Source organism: Auxenochlorella protothecoides (assembly GCF_000733215.1).
Source record: "Auxenochlorella protothecoides strain 0710 unplaced genomic scaffold scaffold122, whole genome shotgun sequence".
In the NCBI taxonomy this organism is placed as follows: Eukaryota; Viridiplantae; Chlorophyta; class Trebouxiophyceae; order Chlorellales; family Chlorellaceae; genus Auxenochlorella; species Auxenochlorella protothecoides.
Window position 1 is genome coordinate 304,379 of NW_011934146.1, and position 12,038 is coordinate 316,416.

Genomic DNA, 12,038 nt, shown 5'->3' on the forward strand with positions numbered 1-12,038 from the left:
ACAAGAATTTAAACGAAAAAGGGGGGGGGGGGGGGTAAAGAGATAGGGCCTTCAGAGGTTCATCCCAAGCTCAAACTCAGCAACAAGCATGCCTCCCTGGACTCCTCCGCTACACCCATCCTCCCACCCACCCCGTCCACCCCTCCTCCCACCTGAAGACACTGGAAGATAGCAGAGTGCTCGGAGTCGGCGGGCAGGATGCTGACGCCGTGCTTGGCCGCGGCTGGCAGCACCGTCGGCCCCCCCGCGATCAGGGTTTCCTTGTTGGCCAGGCAGATGTCCTTCCCGGCCTCGATGGCGGCCATGGTCGGGCGCAAGCCCGCGCACCCCACGATGCCCGTCACGCAGGCGTCCGCTTCCGGGTGGGCCGCCACCGCGTCGATCCCCGCCGCGCCGATCTGAATCTCGGGCCGACGGTCGACCCCGGCGGCGTCCAGCGCCGCCTCCAGTGCCCGCGCCCCTCCACTGTCACGCACCGAGACGAGTGACGGCGAGAAGCGCGCAATCTGCTCCGCCAGCAGGGCCACATTCCCGCCCGCCGCCAGGGACACCACCTGGAAGCGGTCGGGGTGCTCGGCCACGATGTCCAGAGTCTGGGTGCCGATGGAGCCGGTGGAGCCCAGGAGCGAGAATTTCTGGGTGCAGGGGATGGGTTGGTGCGAGGCTGGTGAGTGCGGGTATCATGGTGCCCCGCGGAGCTGGGTTGACTGGGGGTCGACGCCGTGAGGTCGCGCTGCAACACAGGCGAATGCACCAGGGTCCGTGCTGCAATGCGGGACGGATCGGACGTGCCTTGGGTCCGGTCCTGGAGGCGGATTTCTCCGGCAAGACGACACGGCCTGGCCAGGCAGAGGGCACTGGTGCAGCTGATGCACTCACAACCCTGCACGTTCGCGGCCGCGCAGAGTTGGGGAGGGTCGGCCCCCGGGTGTTGAGCTGTGCTGAGCAGCGCATGGCGAGCTGCACCCCGGAAGCAAGCTTTTGTGGCTGGATGCCCTCAATTACCAACGTATTCGAATTCTACCCGTGAATGGTGGTAAACGCGTATCTGTGGATCAATGATGAAGCCTTGCGCGGTAGCCCGGCATGGATATCTGAGGGGGGCTGGTCTCACGGAGACATGAAACGAATCACGGGATTTGCGGGTGGAAGGGTTACATGAAGTGACCCTCTTATACTCCCTGCAATGGAATTCTGAACCCTGATATCAGAGCTCCCCTCACTGCGGATACAGATGAACAGCCTGTGAGACCAGTCAAGGCGATTTTGTATTCCTGAGGCCACTCTGGATGTTGAAAAGTAGCAGCCCGCTCAATGGAACACTGGAGCTGTGCATTGCCTTTTGCAACACATGGTCTACAGAGCACTTGAGTATCACGTCCATTTACATCTGAATGCAGCAGAGCAATAAATAGTGCAAGGAAGGATCTTGCAGAAAAACAGTGCAATCTACAGCTCATAGGCCTGCTGCTCAGGAGCCTCCTGCCTGCCAGTCTCCGGGGTAACATTCATCGTCGACACCAGTACCTCCGGTCCAGATATTCGTTGCCTCCCTGCCTGGAGTTCGGCGATCTCTTCATCCAGGGATGCGACACGGGCCGTGTATTTTGCGATGACAGGGATGTTGTCCTGAATGGCCTCCTTGTAGTCGCGGTCAAATTCCTTGTCGAGCTCTGCTTTCAGCTCCGCATTGGACGCTTTGAGCTTGCACACCGCCCTATGGAGCCTGTTTCGCTCCGCTTGAAGGGCCTGGAGCAGGGTGTTTCCCTCCTCGCATGCAGGCTGGCCCATGCTGATATATCACGCCACGCGTCTCGACGCTGCTTGCCAGGCGATGTACGAGACTGGCGAGTGTATTGCTTGCTTCTAGGGGGCATTGTGAGCGGAAGCTTGACAGGTGTTCGCACTTGCACCCCATCATCGCGCCCCTAAACCGATCTCAGTCGATGCAGCCCGAGCGCGCCCCAGGTGTGCGGGGGTGTGCTGAGGGTGGATGCATGGAATCCCAACATCCACACGCCCATGCCTGTCACCTCGCACCCACAAGCTCTTGGCAGTTCCATGGGTGACCTGATTCGTCGATCCAGATACTCTGTCCCATCCCCTGACAGCAGCCAGTGCTGCTCCTCATTCCCCCTAGATTACATACAGCCAGTGCTGGGACATGACTGCACTGCGGGGTCCCCTGCCCACCAAAGGTTCCCTGCGCGAAAGGCTGCTGCCCTGCCCGCCGGCTGTCCGCCATGCGTCCCACCGAGCACCGTCTCCCATCACGAACACGCCGTGCATCCGTCACCCACGCCGCCGCGCGGCCGACAGCTCCTTGGTCAGCTGCACAAAGGCGCCCACGCTGGCCTCCGGCGTGCCCTCGATCACGCCATGCCCCAGGTTCATGATGTGCCGCTCCGGCCCTGCCTCCTCCAGGCACGCCGCCACCCCGGCGCGCACGTCGGCTTCGCTGCCGAAGAGCAGCATGGGGTCCACGTTGCCCTGCACCACGACGTCGGCGCCCAGCGCCACGCGCGCGTCGCGCATGGGCTGGTGCCAGTCCACGCCGACCGCGGCGGCGGGCAGCGCGCCCAGCGCGGCCAGCTTCCCCGCGCAGCCGTTGGTGTGCAGCATGACCGGCACGCCGGGGCAGGAGGCGGCCAGGCGGCGCAGGACCCGCTCCGTCTGCGCCGCGCCGTGGGCGGCGTGCTGCGCGGGGGTCAGGTGGTGCGCCCAGGAGTCGAAGAGCTGGAGCACCTGCGCCCCCGAGGCCACCTGGTACTCCAGGTGCGCCGCAATGGCGTCGGCCAGCCTGTCCATGAGGCAGGCGAGCAGGGCCGGGTCGCGCAGCATCATGGTCTTGGTCGCACGGCAGTTGCGGTCCGCGCGACCCTCCACGCAGTAGGCTGCCAGGGTCCAGGGCGTGGGCGCGAAGCCCAGCACCGCGGCGCCGTCGCCCACCTCGGCGCGTAGGTTGCGCAGCGTCTCGCCCACGAAGGGCAGGCTGGCCGCGGGGTCCTCCAATGGGCGCAGTGCGGCCACGGCCGAGGCGTCGCGCAGGGGGGCGGCGATGAGTGGACCGCGGCCCTTGATCACCTGGAACTCCACGCCGATGGCGGGGAGGAGGGTGAGGATGTCGGAGAACATGATGACGCCGTCGGGGTGGAAAGCGTGCCAGGGCTGCAGGCTCAGCTCCGTGGCGATGTCGGCGTTCTCGGACCGCTCCCTGAAAGTATACTTGTCGGAGAACCTGCCGAAAGGGAGGGGGGAGAAGGGGGGAGGTCATGGGGGTGTGGGCAGAGGAATTGGGATGAGAGGTGAGGAGAAGCAGAGACTCCACAGAGCGGAATGGGACTTGGCGGAACAACTGTTTGAATGGGGTCTGCAAGGCAGACTGGTGCATCGCACGAGGCGGGTGGATAATGGGTCAGGCAGCGTGCCGAGGAGCAGGTGGTTCTGAGAGCAACTCTGTGCACACGCCAGCCAGTCCCTGCAGAGGGGTCCACATCCCCAAGCACATTCCGCGCCCCTACCACTCACTTCCGAAAGGCGGCCATGTACCGCCCCGCCTGCCGCATCAGCCAGACCGGGGTCCTCTCCCCACCTGGACAAGGGCTGGCACGTCACCTGAGTTATGCCTCTCGACCTTGGGGGCATCCTAGGATCTCGCACGGAGGCCGCATCATGATACACATTTAGGCCAAGAAATGTCCCACCCTGCCAAGCTACGCACTTTCTCCTCTGGCGACACGAAGCAGTAGGGGGTCCTTGGTCGCCTGGCTGGCGCCTGGGTGCGCCTGTTGGGGCGCCGCGACGCTTGAGACCGTGCTTGGTCTACATCTCGAAACCGGATTGGAGGGTGTGTAAGCCCTTGCCGTGAAGGGTCTGTTGCTCAGCATGGTGGCCACGCTTCAGTAGCACGCTCTCGGAGGTTGCGCCTGGCGAGGGTGACCAATGCCGTCGACAGGGAGGCCAGGATGTCACGTCATGCACTCTTGGGGAGAAATCAGCTGTCTGTCAGAAGTTTCTAACAATGGCTAGCATTGACAGCCACGTTTGGCTTTGTGACGCTGCAGAAAGTCACATGCACTGCATGCGAGGATTGATCCGATTTCGCGGGTTTGCAGAGAATTGGATGAGGCAGCATGGACAGCATGCACTTGCCATGCACAAGATTTCGGAAGATATCGCGTTCCATTACCAAAAGCATGAACCCATCAAGCATACTGGGCTCAAAGCAAGCAGTTGTAACTGTAGATCCCCAAACCTCCAGCGAATCCCAGCATGGCCTCGAGGATGGCATGCCGCACCGGCCCAGTGTCCCAGGTGGCGTGGAGCACTGCGCGATCCCGGGTGCCGAGGGTGCTCCCGAGTACCACGAGATCAACGCGCTGTAGACCCATGCGACAGAGCGCCGCAGTGTCCGCGCTCTACGGCGCTGTCTGGAACACCCCCACCGACGCCTACTTGACGCTGGTGGGGCAGGGGATTGCATGTGTTTTGGGGAAGCAGTGATGGCATGGAGCTCAGGAGCAGATGCTTTGTCATATCTCAGAATCTCTAATGGCATTATGCATGCATATGCATAACCCCACCATTCAGAACACACAATGCTCACACACGCACTCCATTGTCCCCCCAGGGCCTGGCACACTGTTTCGAGAAGACAGACGACGGCAAGCTGGTGGATCGGTACATCATTGAACCCCTGTCGGCAAATTCCCTGGAGTGCATGGCAAACGGTGCGGCCCTGGAGTGTCAGTGGCGGATGGGGATGGTGTACTGTTGACCGCCGCCGGGCTCCTCTTTTTCACCCCTTGATGAATGTCGGGATGCATGATACATCCCAGGACGCTGCTCGATCATGGTGCCTCCCGACCACCTTTCCACCTATTCTCGCGGCTGACCTCCTCCAACCCCACCTCCCACCTCCATTTACCTCCCCAGGCGGCAAGACCTGCTACAAGCACGTATTCAGCACAACCCTGGAGCAGGCCCAGTCCCGGGACAAGGCAGCCCTGCCCGCCGAGTTCGCCGAGGCCCGCTTCTGCGAGGAGTACGAGACGCGCTGCGACTCCGCGGCCCGCACCTGGCTGCGCCCCCACGCACTGGACAACCTGCTGGGCATTGTGCCTCTGGGCCAGGTGAAGAGCAACTTCCAGTACAGCGTGGTGGACAAGCGGGTGCTGAACTTTGAGAATGTGGTGGATGACGATGACAACATCAAGCAGGACCTGAGCATCGACGTGTACGGGCGCAAGGCCGCGGACGAGGCGGCCGCCGCGCTGGCTGCGGACGGGGCGAGTCCCGTTGCGGGGGGCGCCGCGGAGGTGGCCGAGGAGGAGGAGGATGACATCGACGCCTTGCTGGCATAAGGGTTGGCAGTTCTATTCTTTCCCTTCGCACCGCAGTTCCCTTTGTTGGATCGATGGTTGGGAAATTTTGCTGAATGTACATAGCGGATCTTGTATTCTTCACGTGGTGTATACAGGCGCCGCAGTAGTAACATGGTTGCTACGGGCAGCCTTTCCTCATCCACGCACCGGCAACGACGACCATCAGGACGACAGACGTATCAAGAGTGTAAATCCCGACGGTCACCCTCATGATCGATTGTATCTACGATTGGGCTCTTATTCTCGACCATGATTGAGGTCGGCTCGCGGAAAGCGTTGGAGTCGGAGCCGTTCCGGCTGCGCCAGGCGCTGGCCGAGGTCAACGCCGCGCTTGCACAGCAGCGGCGGGACAACGATGCACAGGTTAGGGAAATTGCCTTGCATTTAAAGATGATGTCGATATCTTTGAACCTATGGGTCATTGTGAAACAATCTCGTGAGTTGGCGATCGCTGTGCCGTGCAGGAGCGCATGCTGCGAGCTCGGGAGGACGCCATGAAGACCAAGGACCTGGAGCTGCAGGCATCGATACTTAGATTTGCACAGTTCCTGCAGCAAAATGAGGGTAAGAGGAGTCGTGCTGCTCGCCGTGTTCAGGAAGAGACTTCGGCCGAGGAAGCGGCCAGGGTCCGGGCGGAAACCCTAGCCGCCGAACTCAGGGACGCACATTCCGCGGTGGAGACGCTGCGCAAGGAGCTGGCGAAGATTCAGAGGTGACAGGCTCTGGATGCTGAGACATGTTGAACAGTCTTTTCCCGCTACCCGACTCCACTTGAGGGATATGCCGGCGACTGATACACTGCAAGCGCATGGCTCCCATGCATACAATGTTATTCCCTCCCCTGATTCAAAACGCAAGCAGGTACCAGGACTTCCTCGTCAAAGTAGCCCAGAGCAGCAACGGAGAATTTGCCACCCCTGACTCCATCATCGAGCGCCACTCTCAGCTCCAGACCGCGGGCTCCTCCCTCATGCGCCAGCACCTTGCCACCCTCAAGGAGGTCCAGGCCTGCCGCTCAGCCGCCGCGACAGCGTCAGCTGCTGCGCGGGCCCAGGCTCAGGAGCTGCAGAGCCGCCTGTCAGGTGTGCAGGCTTCTTGCCACGTGGCGCTGCAGCGAGCAGAGGCCCTGCAGGCGGTGGTGGATGCAGCACAGGCAGCGGAGCTGGTCAGGCAGAGGGACGAGTGGCGGGTGAGGTGGTGGGATACTTAGGCGCTGAGGCTGTGTAGTTGGATCTGGCACATAGGGAGGTCCATATCCGACCAATATGATCTGTACATCTCCGGCTCTGAGCCTTTCGGTGCCAATGTGACAAGAGCGCATCGCCTGCAAACCTTTGCAGGGGCAAGTGGCCGTGGCAGACATGTACAGCAGGGTGTTGAGTCGGAGCAGGCTGGGGCATCCGAGTGAGTTGCAGGGGCAAGACGCCCAGCTGACCGCCATAGGCCAGTTTGTGGCGGACATGAGGACGGCCCTGGGGGGACTGCCAGGGGAGGCCATGACGACGAAGAGCCAGGCAGGCTCATGCTGTGAGGCCAACTCATCCAAAGTGTCAGCCTCAACTTGACTGATGATATCCCCCAGCATGCCTGTGGACACTGGAAGTTGAGCTTGACCGGGCATGCAGACTGCCGCCGTGCCACTGCATGGTTGTACACAGCGTGCCAGGGTAGCCAGACGCAGCGCTGACTACGCTTGCTCCGGGCCACAGAGGTCCATGGGCAGTCTGTGATGCCCGCTGGCACCCCAAGGAACCCTGCCATCTTCGTCTCCAGCCGCAACTGGCCTGCATGTAGCAGCTCCACCGCGCCCCCCCACACTTTTCTTCAAACTCACCGCTGCCGCCTGTCATCCCCTGGCCCGGCTCCAGTCCGGGTCCTCGCGCTGGGCGGAGGGCGGCGCCGCGCCCACCGCGCGCCCGTTGTCCAGCGCGACCGTGGCCTTGAGGCAGAACTTCAGGTCCACCAGCATGTACTTCAGCGCCTTGGTCCAGTTCTTGTCCTTGGCCAGCATGTAGCGGATGGACTGCGACCCCACCCGGTCCCCCTCGATTGCCCAGGGCAGGCTGAACCCTGGGCTGGCCCCCCGGGCCGCCAGCCACTCCGCATACTCCTGCGGTGCAGGGGAGGGTGGGTGAGATGCTTGTGAGTTCAGGGGGGGGGGGGATCAATACCTGTGCCAGGTGGGGCCTTGCAAGGCGTTCATCGTGTGACAGCAGTCAGCCAGCCCCACGCAGACTCTCCAGCAGAGTTCTGCTGCTCACTCAGCAACGTTGCAAGGCAAATCCCCTTTAGCCGGCGCCCAGTAAGCATCTGCCGCACCGCTGCAGAGCATTCCCTCTCCCATGATGCAACGCATGTCATGCAGCAGGGTAACGCTGGGCTCACACAATCTAGGGACATACATGCTTTGAGCCCCTGCACCATACGTCTCTCATGTGCCCAGGTGCCCGCCCGTCATCACCACCACCCCAGGCCCACCTTGAGGCAGGCGAGGAAGCCGACCTGGGCCTTGTCGTAGCTGGGGCAGAGCAGCTTGGACACGGGGCCATAGAGCTCGTGCGTGCCGCGCGCGTCGGCGACGCGCGGGTAGGAGCCCATGGGCAGCAGGCGCGCGGCGCTCAGCTGCGCCCCTGCCAGCCGCGCCAGGATGGAAAGCAGGGCCACGGCGGCACCCCAGGCCGCGTTCACCTCCTCCCAGGGCACGGGGCAGGCCGGGGTGCGGCCCAGGCGCAGGCCCCCGATGGTGCCAAAGGGCCCCGAGAACCAGATGCGGAAGGCGTCGTTCAGCACGTTGGCGCGGCGCAGCGTGCCCAGCGCGGCACTGCCGGCCTGCAGCCGCGCGGCCACCGCATCACGCTCTGCTACGTGCGCCGCCAGCGCCCCTTGGTGCGCGTTAAACTCGTGCCAGTATGCCGTCTCCGCGGCCGACAGGTCGGCGGCGGCGGCCTCCAGCGCGGCCACCTCCGCCTCAGCCGCCGCGGCCGCCGCCTCCGCCTCGCCCAGGCGGGCTCTGTGATGTTGTGAGTGTGTGGGGTGGGGGAGGGGGAGTTCAAGAAGGTTTGCATGGCTGTGTGTCTTAGTGAACCAAGGGAAAAGGAGAGAGAGGGACCATGCGCATTGCGCCAGAAGGGCAGGGCACCACCCATGGACCAAAATCCATACGCCCCCCCTCGTTCGTGGCCCACCCTGCACCCAGAAGAGTCTCCCAAAGCCCCCCACCTGCCCTCCTCGACGGCCCGGCCAGCGGCGGCCAGCTCTGCATCCTGGGCGGCGGGGTCCGGGGTGTCAGGGGGCGCGCCCTCCAGCCTGCCCAGCGCCACCTCCAGCGCCGCCAGGTCGGCCTGCAGGTCCGCGGTCTGGGCGTCCAGCTCCCGGTGCACGTCCGCGGCGCAGTCGGTGCAGACGGGGTGGTCCACGCCCGTGGCGGCGCTGGCGGCCTCCAGGACGTTGGTCAGCGCGCGCAGCGTGGCGTGGAAGGGCACGCGGGGCGCGGGCGGAGCTGGGGGGCCGCGCGCGGTGCCGGAGGGCAGCACCACGAAGGACTCCTCCATGCGCCGTGCAGGAGGATCTGCTTCGGGGAATTGGGATTGGGGTGAGGGTTGGGGGATGCCATTCGATGGAGGACCACATGGGACAAACCAATCCAAGAAACGTGTGTGGGACCGAGCCTTGAAGGTGCACCGACGCTCCCAGGTGCGGTCCTGAATGCCCGTCACTGCCGCCAATCCCACTCACGTGGGCTGGACTCGCCCCGTGGCCCATACAGAGTGTCCTCCAGCTGCATGAACGATTCCTCCAGCGCAGAGGGCACTTCGCCGGGGCCTGGCAGCGGAGGCTCCGCATCGGAGGCCGAGATGAGGATCCGGGTCTTGCACTGCTGGCAGAGGAAGACGGTGGGCTCCATGCAGAGCTCTAGTATAGTGCGAAGGGGTAGCTCCCCGTGAGAGGACGGCGCTGGCGTCAGACTCACTACACCCAATATCCCATGGTAGAGATGACGTTAGCTCATGCTATGGGATGCGACACGAAAATGAGGGTCAAGCTCTCCAGGCAAAGGGTTCGGCGTGCCGGGCAAGATCACTTCCTGGGCGTCAGTGCCCGCTTCAGCGGGGGCATCATCGCAAGGGAGGAGGACGAAGGAGATGGTTGCTATTCCTTATCTTTGGTCTGCAATCCCCTGAAAAATAGGAGGGGAATGCATAGTACCTGGCACGAGTGTTTTCTAGGATCTTTCTTGCGCGCGCGCCCCGTGAGTAGGAGACCGGCAAGCAATTATGGCTGCAGATGAGCATCAACTAGACCCTTGGCATTCTCGTTGAAAGAAGGTGAATCCTGCAAGCCTTTTTACCCAGGAAATGCCGTGCTTGACCACCTGATCGCCACAGGCGCCATGTCCACGGCCACCCTGCCCTCGCCTCGGACCGGCACCTTCCTTGAGGTCTCCTTCCGCCGGCTGCTGGAGGAGTGCGAAGCTGTTGTGCAGGGCAGCGACAGGTCACAGCCTGAGTTTGCCCATTGGCCGGTGTCGCCTCTCTTTCACCACGTGAGCTGGGTGTTATGAGGGTAGCCTTTGCTGCGCGCATGAGGCCATCCACACTTGCACAGTGAGAAGGCTTGAGCTGACGCAGGACTCCACACTCTTTTTTAACCCTTCCTCAGTATATTGCAACGCTCGAGGAGCAGCTGGTCGAGCTGCAGAAAGTCTCTGGCTCGAGGCAAGTACCGCCAAGTGTGTCTCGCGATGAGTTGCCTGGCTGAGTCGGGGCTCCGCCTGAGGGGAGGAGGAACTGTTATACATGCCAATGCATTGTAGGCCTGGTGAACTGGTCACCCACGCCAGCCTGCTTGCCAGCTAGGACCCCCCCCTGCGCAGGCTGGAACCGGAGGTGCTGCGGGCGTACAGGGGCGCGGTGGCGGCGCTGCGGGCCTCCCTGCAGGAGCCTGCAGTCCCGGCCACCTTCCAGGGCCCGGACCCTTTCATTTCAGAGGAGACACAGCCTGCTGAGCAGGCGGATCCGGCCGCGCCCCCCTCCCCGCGCTCGGGCCTGGGCCTGCGCCGCCGCAACGGCCCGGGCCCTGATGCCGACGATGACCGGGGTCTAGACTCCCAGGCCCAGCTCCAGGACGCGCTGACCGACGAGCTGGCGGTGCTGGCCGCCTCGCTCAAGTCCAACACGCTGGCCATGGAGGGGCGGGTGAGGGAGCGCGGCTCGCTGCTGGATGCCACGGAGACGGCACTGGACCGGAGCCTGGTGGGGGTGAAGGCCTCCAACCTCGGCGCGACAGCCATCCACCGCAAGTGCGATCGGTGGTGGGTGCTCTGGGTGTGTGCTGGCGTGCGCGAGTGTGCACGTGCGTCGCTGTGGCTGGCCACCGACCAGGAGCACCGCTGGCAAACTCTGGCCTTTGACTCGGTCCTCACCTTCGTCTCCATCCCCATGTCATGACGCTCACCCACCTGCAGGCGGCGGATGGGGTTCTGCCTGACCCTGCTGGCCCTCCTGGGCATCGTTTCTGCGTTTGTGGGCATGTACCTGTTCATCAAGCTGACCAGCCTGGCAGGCTACCGCGCGGTGAAGGTGGTCCACGTGACACATGCCCGCGGGCAGGACAGGTGGGCCCCTCAGCACTTGGAGCTGTGACCCCAAGCCCGGGCCTGGCGCCAACACGAGGTCTCCGGGTGTGGTTCCGCACTACCTTGAGGCGCCCCGACATGAGTTAATCTGGGTCCTCCCTCTTGCCGCAGCTTGCATGGCAGGCCACGTCCGTGTCAAGCGGCTTGTAAGGATCGTTCCATAGAAACCTGCCGCCTTGTACTTCCTGACGGGGGGATCTTACAGTACAAGCAAAACTTGGAGGGTACATACTCCAGCAACGCACATTCGAGTGCAAAAGAGATGCGGCACACATGCATATCTCTGCAGACAGAAACAACCCTACCACTGCGCTCGGGACCTGAGTTCGGCTGCAAACTCGATGCACATTTTGGTGTATGCCTGGAGGTGCTGCTCCCGGAAAGCCTCGGGGCTCCAGGACCGCCGCTCCAGTTGGCTCTCCAGGGAAGGGTGCCAGACATAGTAGAGCACCGACTCGGGGCGGCCCGTCTCTGCATTGAGTACAGCCCCCGCGGTTTTCACATACTCCTCCGACTCAAATTCATCCATCACCTTGACCTCGTGCGCATTCAGCCCGTACAGGGTGTAACCCTTGACCTAGGGGGTGAGGTTGGGTGCGGCCTCTGTGGTAGCTGAGGACAGGGTAGCCGGGCACCGAGGGACCTGCCCTGCTGACCGAGTGTTTCCTCGGCCTCCTGCTCATCGTTGTTTGGCAGACTCTCTCCTGACATCACGTCCAGGAACCATTAAACCTATTCTGGGTCCACTCACCGAGTCGTCAGCTTCCCCTGGGATGATCGCTGGGAAGACTTGCTGGGAGACACAGTAGCGCCGATACCCAGTCAGCGTGGCTGGCGTGAGGTCCGGTACTCGGCCGATCAGTGCTCGGAGGACCTCGGGATACTGCAGGGTGCCATACACGAAGATGTCTGTCATCAAGGCCCAGCCGATGGTGAACCGGTGACGGAGTCGCTCCGAACCCAGATCAATACCGGATCGAGATGGGAGTACGACCATTCGATGTCAGTATCGTTCAGCT

At 63.0% G+C, this 12,038-nt stretch overlaps 6 protein-coding genes across 6 annotated transcripts; 3 read left to right on the forward strand and 3 right to left on the reverse strand.

The window, feature by feature from the left end:
• Nucleotides 1–2,292: 2,292 nt before the first annotated feature.
• F751_1097 (Uroporphyrinogen decarboxylase) lies at nt 2,293–3,566 on the reverse strand (the record flags this gene model as incomplete). Its single annotated transcript, XM_011397969.1, has 2 exons — nt 2,293–3,238; nt 3,529–3,566. The coding sequence occupies 2 exons, from the start codon at nt 3,564–3,566 to the stop codon at nt 2,293–2,295; spliced, it is 984 nt and encodes a 327-aa protein (XP_011396271.1).
• Nucleotides 3,567–4,389: 823 nt separating this feature from the next.
• On the forward strand, nt 4,390–5,363 carry F751_1098 (hypothetical protein; the record flags this gene model as incomplete). The annotated part of the gene is made up of 3 exons (XM_011397970.1): nt 4,390–4,464; nt 4,631–4,730; nt 4,936–5,363. 3 exons carry the CDS (start codon nt 4,390–4,392, stop codon nt 5,361–5,363), a joined length of 603 nt encoding a protein of 200 aa, XP_011396272.1.
• Nucleotides 5,364–5,633: 270 nt separating this feature from the next.
• F751_1099 (Coiled-coil domain-containing protein 42-like protein) lies at nt 5,634–6,594 on the forward strand (the record flags this gene model as incomplete). The annotated part of the gene is made up of 3 exons (XM_011397971.1): nt 5,634–5,747; nt 5,849–6,096; nt 6,246–6,594. The coding sequence occupies 3 exons, from the start codon at nt 5,634–5,636 to the stop codon at nt 6,592–6,594; spliced, it is 711 nt and encodes a 236-aa protein (XP_011396273.1).
• Nucleotides 6,595–7,230: 636 nt separating this feature from the next.
• On the reverse strand, nt 7,231–9,288 carry F751_1100 (Beclin-1-like protein; the record flags this gene model as incomplete). Its single annotated transcript, XM_011397972.1, has 5 exons — nt 7,231–7,260; nt 7,318–7,494; nt 7,863–8,205; nt 8,604–8,952; nt 9,120–9,288. The coding sequence occupies 5 exons, from the start codon at nt 9,286–9,288 to the stop codon at nt 7,231–7,233; spliced, it is 1,068 nt and encodes a 355-aa protein (XP_011396274.1).
• Nucleotides 9,289–9,774: 486 nt separating this feature from the next.
• On the forward strand, nt 9,775–11,026 carry F751_1101 (hypothetical protein; the record flags this gene model as incomplete). The annotated part of the gene is made up of 3 exons (XM_011397973.1): nt 9,775–9,848; nt 10,258–10,695; nt 10,849–11,026. 3 exons carry the CDS (start codon nt 9,775–9,777, stop codon nt 11,024–11,026), a joined length of 690 nt encoding a protein of 229 aa, XP_011396275.1.
• A 294-nt stretch (nt 11,027–11,320) lies between these two features.
• On the reverse strand, nt 11,321–12,016 carry F751_1102 (AIG2-like protein; the record flags this gene model as incomplete). The annotated part of the gene is made up of 2 exons (XM_011397974.1): nt 11,321–11,596; nt 11,771–12,016. The coding sequence occupies 2 exons, from the start codon at nt 12,014–12,016 to the stop codon at nt 11,321–11,323; spliced, it is 522 nt and encodes a 173-aa protein (XP_011396276.1).
• Nucleotides 12,017–12,038: the final 22 nt, after the last annotated feature.